Source organism: Nerophis lumbriciformis, linkage group LG28, assembly GCF_033978685.3.
Source record: "Nerophis lumbriciformis linkage group LG28, RoL_Nlum_v2.1, whole genome shotgun sequence".
Lineage (NCBI taxonomy): Eukaryota > Metazoa > Chordata > Actinopteri > Syngnathiformes > Syngnathidae > Nerophis > Nerophis lumbriciformis.
The window spans coordinates 2203519-2213154 of record NC_084575.2 but is presented as its reverse complement, the minus strand read 5'-3'; the positions used below and the strand labels follow the sequence as shown (position 1 = coordinate 2213154).

General features: G+C 37.8%; 1 protein-coding gene across 1 annotated transcript; it reads left to right on the top strand.

Annotated features, from left to right (window-relative positions):
* Positions 1-170: 170 nt before the first annotated feature.
* LOC133570598 (uncharacterized) lies at positions 171-9478 on the top strand. The gene is made up of 2 exons (XM_072916553.1): positions 171-219; positions 7355-9478. Exons 1-2 carry the CDS (start codon positions 171-173, stop codon positions 8572-8574), a joined length of 1269 nt encoding a protein of 422 aa, XP_072772654.1. The 3' UTR covers positions 8575-9478.
* Positions 9479-9636: the final 158 nt, after the last annotated feature.

Sequence of the window (9636 nt, the reverse complement as noted above, 5' to 3'; positions counted from 1 at the left end):
GGGTGTGGCACTGAACGGGGATGTTGACATGCAGAGTTTCAAGCACTCTTCATTCTCTAGCGGGTGACTTTTCAAATTGTGCTACATTAGCAGTGCTGCTACTTTTTGTAGCAACGCTTTTGCCGCATACTTGTTCACCATCTACCTGCTTGAAGCCAAACCACCGCCAGATGATGGGCCTCCTGCTGTTTGTCTCGGGAATTAATTCTGCCTTCATTTGTTACCAGATTGGCACCTTCTTTCTCTCGTATTACCACTAGCACCACAGCTAACGTTACCATGCCGCTACCTGTCTGCTCCGTGAGAGCGTATGACGTTGCACACGTGACAGTATGTGACGTATGTAAGAAGGTGCGCTTGTTTTATGTCTCTGTGAGAAGGAGAGACAAGAAAGAGTGAGAAGAGCCTGTAGTGTAATGCCTGCAGCTAAAAGCAACTGTGTGAGAACGTATACTCCAATATCACCATATAGTCATTTTCTATATCGCACAGAGACAAACCCACAATATTTCCAGTATATTCCATACATCACCCAGCCCTAATTCTAACTCATAAATGTAAATAAAAGTCCACTTGCAATGGAGCCAATGGGAGGTCCTCTATAACCATCCAAAATACACCAACAATACTCCATTTGCATTTTGTGACTTGAATGTCCACCAAGTGTTAGTTGAGTTGAGTTGAGTTGAGTTGTGTTGAGTTTATTTGGAACATGCAAGCATACAACATGATACATCACACATGCATGCATACAACATGATACATCACACATGCATGCATACAACATGATACATCACACATGCATGCATACGACATGATACATCACACATGCATGCATACAACATGAAACATCACACATGCATGCATACAACATGATACATCACACATGCATGCATACAACATGATACATCACACATGCATGCATACAACATGATACATCACACATGCATGCATACAACATGATACATCACACATGCATGCATACGACATGATACATCACACATGCATGCATACAACATGAAACATCACACATGCATGCATACACCATGATACATCACACATGCATTGAGAAAATTGAGAATGTTTATCTTCTTCTTTTTACTTTGTAAACACTTTAAGTGTGAAGAGTTTCTTGAAGTGGATCATATTAGTACATTGTTTGATTGCTTTGCTTCATCCATTCCATCATTTAATTCCACATACTGATATACTGAAGGTCTTAAGTGTTGTACGTGCATACAAATGTTTTATATTACATTTTTCTCTAAGATTATATTTCTCCTCTTTTGTTGAGAATTGTTGTACATTCTTGGCTAGCAGGTTATAGTTTGCTTTGTGTATCATTTTAACTGTTTGCAAATTCACTATGTGGTGGAATTTCAGTATTTGTGATTCAATAAATAAAGTGTTTGTATGTTGTCTATATCCAACATGATGTATTATTATCACTGATCTGTTATGTAACACAGTTAATGAATGAAGTGTACTTTTGTAGTTATTTCCCATATTTCTACACAATAAGTCAGATATGTAACACTAGCGAGCAGTAGAGAATATGAAGTCATTTTTGGCCCGGGACGTATTTTGCTTTATTCATTATTAAAATGTGTTTTGCCACCTTATGTTTTATATTTTGTATATGAGATTTCCAGTTCATTTTATCATCTATTAATACTCCTAGAAATCTGGTTTCTTTTACCCTTTCAATGTCTATTCCGTCTATTTGTATTTGTGTTTGACTTTCTCTTCTACTGTTACCAAATAGCATTATTTTACTTTTACTGAGATTCAAAGATTGTCTAAGCATCTTTTTAATGTGTTCATTTCTTCTGTTATTATTTGTATTATCTTCTGTGTGTTCTCTCCTGAACAAAACGCTGTTGTATCATCCGCAAATAATACTAACTCTAAATATTTTGTAACTTCACAAATGTCATCTATATAGAGATTGAATAATTGAGGTCCTAGTATTGATCCCTGAGGTACACCACAGGATATATTGAGTGTTGTAGAAGTGTGTTGGCCTATCTTCACGTATTGTTTCCTGTTGGTTAAATAACTTCTTATCCAGTTTAAGACCAACCCTCTGATGCCATATCCTTCTAGTTTTTTGATGAAAATATTGTGATTAATTGTGTCAAATGCTTTAGTTGGATCCAACAACACTGCTGCTGCACATTTTTTACTATCTATTGCATTGCTCATTTCTTCTGTCATTTCAATTAAAGCCATCAAAGTTGAAATATTAGCTGTGTATCCATATTGCTTCTCTTCTAGTATTCTGTGTTTGTTTGTGAAACTCTCTAATCTGTTACTTTTTCAATGATTGTAGAAAACTGTGGAAGTAAAGAAACAGGTCTAAAATGTGTAAATTGGTGTTTGTCCCTAGTCTTATACAAACCCTGTTTCCATATGAGTTGGGAAATTGTGTCAGATGTAAATATAAACAGAATACAATGATTTGCAAATCATTTTCAACCCATATTCAGTTGAATATGCTACAAAGACAACATATTTGATGTTCAAACTCATAAACTTTTTTTTTTTTTGCAAATAATAATTAACTTAGAATTTCATGGCTGCAACACGTGCCAAAGTAGTTGGGAAAGGGCATGTTCACCACTGTGTTACATGGCCTTTCCTTTTAACAACACTCAATAAACGTTTGGGAACTGAGGAGACACATTTTTGAAGCTTCTCAGGTGGAATTCTTTCCCATTCTTGCTTGATGTACAGCTTAAGTTGTTCAACAGTCCGGGGGTCTCCCTTCTGCTATTTTAGGCTTCATAATGCGCCACACATTTTCAATGGGAGACAGGTCTGGACTACAGGCAGGCCAGTCTAGTACCCGCACTCTTTTACTATGAAGCCACGTTGATGTAACACGTGGCTTGGCATTGTCTTGCTGAAATAAGCAGGGGCGTCCATGGTAACGTTGCTTGGATGGCAACATATGTTGCTCCAAAACCTGTATGTACCTTTCAGCATTAATGGTGCCTTCACAGATGTGTAAGTTACCCATGTCTTGGGCACTAATACACCCCCATACCATCACACATGCTGGATTTTACACTTTGCGCCTATAACAATCCGGATGGTTCTTTTCCTCTTTGGTCCGGAGGACACGACGTCCACAGTTTCCAAAAACAATTTGAAATATGGACTCGTCAGACCACAGAACACTTTTCCACTTTGTATCAGTCCATCTTAGATGAGCTCAGGCCCAGCGAAGCCGACGGCGTTTCTGGGTGGTGTTGATTTTGCCTTCTATAGGAGAGTTTTAACTTGCACTTACAGATGTAGCGACCAACTCTAGTTACTGACAGTGGGTTTCTGAAGTGTTCCTGAGCCCATGTGGTGAAATCCTTTACACACTGATGTCGCTTGTTGATGCAGTACAGCCTGAGGGATGGAAGGTCACGGGCTTAGCTGCTTACGTGCAGTGATTTCTCCAGATTCTCTGAACCCTTTGATGATATTACGGACCGTAGATGGTGAAATCCCTAAATTCCTTGCAATAGCTGCTTGAGAAAGGTTTTTCTTAAAGTGTTCAACAATTTGCTCACGCATTTGTTGACAAAGTGGTGACCCTCGCCCCATCCTTGTTTGTGAATGACTGAGCATTTCATGGAATCTACTTTTATACCCAATCATGGCACCCACCTGTTCCCAATTAGCCTGTTCACCTGTGGGATGTTCCAAATAAGTGTTTGATGAGCATTCCTCAACTTTATCAGTATTTATTGCCACCTTTCCCAACTTCTTTGTCACGTGTTGCTGCCATCAAATTCTAAAGTTAATGATTATTTGAAAAAACAAAAAATGTTTATGAGTTTGAACATCAAATATGTTGTCTTTGTAGCATATTCAACTGAATATGGCTTGAAAAGGAATTGCAAATCATTGTATTCTGTTTATATTTACATCTAACACAATTTCCCACCTCATATGGAAACGGGGTTTGCAAATTGGTGCAACTTTAGCTATTTTCATTTAGTTTGGGTATTTGAAATGATAGGTTACTAATATACATGAATGGTCCTGAGATCTCTTCTAGAACCTTTTTTATGGTTTCCATATCAATTCCATTACAATCAGTTGAAGTCTTAGATTACAGGATTATAACTATTTCCTCCTGTGTCACATTACTGAGGAACATGGAGTTGGGATTTGGCTCTATGGTATCATTATAGTCCTCAATTGAAACTGGGTCTGGAATCCTTTCTTCCAATATTTACAAAGTAATTATTGAAGCTTTCAACTACTTCCTTCATGTTGTCATTATTTGTGTTTCCGTCTAAGAAGTATTGGGGGTAATCCCCCCAAATATAAGCTTTGGCTTCAGCCTATTCCTTTTTCCGTCATTCTTTTTCTTTTCTTTTTGTGTGTAAATGTGTATGATTGTTAAATATGTATCATCTGTACTGTTAAACTGGTCACACAGAATGGTTGATGGTTGATTATATGATGGAAATAAACTTATTTCATTCAAATAAACATATGTGACGCAGGTTGTCTTACGTCAGCACCAGAAGTGGTCAAATCAGCTGCTCACCTGGCAGGTTTTTTGGGGATGAATAGGGAAGTCCTTCTTTAGCTGCCGTCTTGTTTTATCATATATTGCTGCCTTTGCACCTGTCAATGTTCACTTTTGTATGCACATTAAATCAACAACAAATCTTGACTTTGGAGCAATTTTCACAGACTCTAGTATTAGATGCAATGTTATTGGGACCATGATTTATGTCATAACTTGTTCACACCTCCTCATATGGAAGATACTTTTCCTTCTTCATGTCTCAAGAACACACACACACGCACACACACGCACACACACACACACACACACATTATTGTATGTGTGACCTTCTTGACAACCTCTGAAAAATGCCTACCACTTTAGGACCAGCATTTTTAAATATATAAAGATTTATATTTACAACATTAATAATATATACATACTATGCAATCATAAAAAAGGTAAGCTTTTTGTAAATTTGTTTTGGATTTAGTTTTTTGTAATTGGTTTTCAAACTTCATTATTTACCGTATTTTCCGCACTATTAGCCGCACCTAAAAACCACAAATTTTCACAAAAGCTGACAGTGCGGCTTATAACCCGGTGCGCTTTATATATGGATTAATATAAATATTTATTTTCATAAAGTTTCGGTCTCGCAACTACGGTAAACAGCCGCCATCTTTTTTCCCCGTAGAAGAGGAAGCGCTTCTTCTTCTATGGTAAGCAACCGCCAAGGTAAGCACCCGCCCCCATAGAAGAGGAAGCGCTTCTTCTTCTACTGTAAGCAACCACCCGCCCCCATAGAAGAAGAAGCCCCCGGATATTGCGTTTCATTTCATTTGTGTGTTTACATCTGTAAAGACCACAAAATGGCTCCTACTAAGCGACACGCGTATAACGCAGAATTTAAACTTAAGGCAATATTTAACCAAAGAACTCCAACCGCTCGATATTGGTGTCAACAAGGCATTTAAAGCACGACTGCGAACGGCGTGGGAACAATGGATGACCGAAGGCGAACACACCTTCACTAAGACAGGGAGACAGCGCCGGACGACATACGCCAACATCTGCCAATGGATCGTAAATGCCTGGGCGGATATTTCGGTCACAACTGTGGTCCGAGCTTTCCGGAAGGCAGGATTCACAGAACTGCGACGAGACGGAGCCGGCCATTTTGGATCCCGTATTCGCCCAACTTTTTAATTCGGACACCGAAGGAGAAGAATTCGAGGGATTTATGAATGAAGAATAACTTCAGAAAGTGAGCGTAATGTTTATTTTGTGTGTTGTGACATTAACGTTCGAGCAACATTAAGTTATTGATGCTTATTGATTGCACATTTGCACATTACCGTACATTTTGGGAGTGAACAGAGTTGTTAGAACGCTGGTTTTTAATATATTATTAAAGTTTGACTGACCTATCTGACTGTTTTTTTGACATTCCCTTTAGCGCAGTTAGATGCGGCTTATAACACGGGGCGGCTTATAGGTGGACAAAGTTTTGAAATATGCCGTTCATTGAAGGCGCGGCTTATAACCCAGGGCGCCTTATGTGGCGGAAAATACGGTACTTCAAGTTATTACGATCTCTCTCTCTCTCTCTCTCTCTCTCTCTCTCTCTCTCTCTCTCTCTCTCTCTCACACACACTTGTTATTACATATGTTGACCAGATGTTGAGATTTTTGCTGGGAGTCCATATTGGTTCTCCACCAGCATCCCACTTTTGTTGATAAATAAATCTAATCAGCTATTGAATAGTTTTTCCATGATTTTGGAGAATGGTGGAAGTAATGAAACTGGTGTGTAGTTAGTAAACTGGTGTATGTCTCCATTCTTACAAATTGGTACGACTTTTGCAATTTTCATTTTGTCAGGTAATTTGCGGGTTAGAAATGATGCGTTGCTGATATATGTCAGAGGTTCTGAAATGTCTTCTATAACCTTTTTTATGGTTACCATATCTATTCCATGACAGTCGGTTGGGGTCTTGGATTTACAATGTTTTACAATTTTGATTATTTCTTCTTTTGTCACGTTCTTAAGAAACATGGAATTGGGATTTCTGTCTATGAGCTCACTCAAGTCCTCAACTGATCCATCATCTGCATTTGGAAATCTTTGTTCCACATTCTTTCCGATATTAACAAAGTAATCATTAAAACGTTCAACTATTTGGTTCATGTTGTCATTTTTTGTATTTCCATGTAGAAAGTACTGGGGGTAATCTTTCTTAGCAGCATTTTTAATGATGCTATTTAGGATGCCCCATGTTGCTCTCATGTTGTTTCTGTTCTTCTTTAATAATTGTCTGTAGTATTCCTTCTTACATGTTCCTAGTATACCAATTAGATTGTTTTTATATTTCTTATACTTATTTTCTGCCTCTATAGATGTCTGTGTTATTAATATTCCATATAATGTCTTTTTTTTGTGACAAGCATTTTTCAGTCCTTTTGTCATCCATGGTTGGTTGTTTTTCTTTTGCTTCTTACTAACTTCTTTCCATGGACAACATAAACATTGATATTATACATGTGGGCTTATATATATATATATATATATATATATATATATATATATATATATATATATATATATATATATATATATTTGATGTGGCAAGCTACTTTTGCAGTGTAGCTTGTAGTGTAGCGTGCTACAATTCTCTGAGGATAGCTTAGCTCCATTTAATTGAGAGTAACTTGTAGCTTAGCTTACTACATTGTCCAGGTAGCTTGCCCATCACTGTCTATTTGGCCTAGCTCACATGTCAATAGTTTGAATACTGCAAACTTCAATACAGTAACACCTCATTTGTTCTGCAGACGTCCAGCGGGTGTCAGCGGGGAGTCATGAAGAGGAGTGGCACACCAGTGTGGGACAGAAGGAGCTACAGGCCCCCTCCCACATTAAAGAGGAGCAGCTTCATGATGAAGATGAAGCTCAGTCCTTACAGCTTCATCACAGTCAAAGTGAGGAGAACAGAGGGGCGGAGCTTGTAAGTCAACACATCACAGAAGCTGATGGAGAGCATTGTGAAGATATCAAGTCAGAACCAGACAGCATCTTTGCTCCACTGTCAGACATGGACCACATGATGTCACACTCTTCTGATCACAGTGACCACATCCAAAAACCTTTGGAGAGTAAAAATGACTCTAAAGGTGATACGAGACATCACACTAACAACAAACACTTTGACTGCTCTGAATGTGGGAAATCATTTAGACGGAAGAGTCATTTTACAAGACACATGAGAACACATACTGGAGAGAAACCTTTTACTTGCTCTGTTTGTAAGAAGAGTTTCTCCAGAAAGCCACACTTGACCACACACATGAGAACACACACTGGAGAGAAACCTTTTACTTGCTCTGTTTGTAAGAAGAGTTTCTCCACAAAGCCACACATGACCACACACATGAGAACACACACCGGAGAGAAACCTTTTGCTTGCTCAGCTTGTGCTAAAAGATTCAAATCTAAGAGGGAAATGATATTACACATGAGAACACACACAGGTGAGAAACCTTTTAATTGCTCTGTTTGTAAGAAGAGTTTCTCCAGAAAGACACACATGACCACACACATGAGAACACACACTGGAGAGAAACCTTTTGCTTGCTCAGCTTGTGCTAAAAGATTCAAATCTAAGAGCGAAATTATATTACACATGAGAACACACACAGGTGAGAAACCTTTTACTTGCTCTTTTTGTAAGAAGAGTTTCTCCAGAAAGGGTGAAATGACCACACACATGAGAACACACACTGGAGAGAAACCTTTTGCTTGCTCAGCTTGTGCTAAAAGATGCAACACTAAGCAGGAAATTATATTACACATGATAACACACACAGGTGAGAAGCCTTTTCCTTGCTCTGTTTGTAAGAAGAGTTTCTCCAGCAAGCAAAGCATGACCACACACATGAGAACACACACTGGAGAGAAACCGTTGAGTTGCTCTGCGTGTGTTAAAAGGTTCAGGTATAATTATCAGGTGAGTAAACACAAGTGTTTAACAGGCAGGAAAGCTGCAGGGATGTAAAAACACTTAAACAGTGATTGTGCTAAATGTAGTTTAAAAACACAGCATGTTTAATAAGAATGTATATTTGATGTTGTATGTAGTGCTTCTCATCTTCTAGTCTTATTTGTTGTCCTGTAGTTACTTTTTAAGTTGTGTGCATGTATTGAATATTATATATGTAGCTACTATTCTATTTTATTTTATCGTTATTATTATCATTTGTATTCTTTTCACACATTTTTTCCATTGCATTTTATTGATGTTATTATCCAATTAAAAGTATGAATGAATAAAATGGTTAACAAAATGTGGACTCTGGTAGATTAGCAGCATTGTTACATCATGGATGTTAACTACTGCAAAACATCAACAAAGAAGAAAAATGCTGAAGTTAGCAACACATCACTGAACTTTAGAGCCATCGTGAGTGGAGTTGCTTGTTTTTATTGCTGCATTTGTACTTATTTCACCTCACATCTTCACTTTTAATCCTAAAGTCTTCTTCACATATATTGTTGTAGGCTTCTAACATTTATGTTTCTGATGTGTGTGTGTAGTCTGTGGAAAGGGTTGTTGTCCCTTGTGGATCCAATTGTTCACTTGCACACATACATCTTCATCATCATCATCATCATCATCTTCATCATCATCATCATCATCATCACAGGTCCACTACTGGACGAAATCTTAGCATTAATGTTTTAATATAAGTGTGACCTCATTATTCCTTGATAATAAGACTAAAAATACAGATTTAAGCACCTCTTGTAGTACTCCAACTCGCCACACTGAGAAGTGGGGGCGATCATGAGCTAGCAGATGCATGTTGCTATCATGTTTTATCAGCGAGGAAGACAGTGTTTGTGTTTACTTTTTTGTCAGATCCAAGTTTTAATGCTCTGCTGAATAAATGAATCACTATGGCTGCCAATATGGAGGATTATTTATATATTTAATCAAATACTTTTCTTAACAGCTAGAAAAATGACACCACAAAAAGTAAAACAGCAGCAGGACTCAGTAAATATGTTATTAATATACTAATTAATTAACTATAAAGAGTAACATGACAGTGGAAAT

What these genes read in the sequence shown, in the direction of transcription:
- LOC133570598 (XM_072916553.1), top strand. Translation starts at nt 171, where the DNA reads ATGATGGGCCTCCTGCTGTTTGTCTCGGGAATTAATTCTGCCTTCATT. An exon ending in AATTAATTCTGCCTTCATTT is followed by an intron (nt 220 to 7,354) that starts GTTACCAGATTG and finishes TTTGTTCTGCAG; the next exon opens with ACGTCCAGCGGGTGTCAGCG.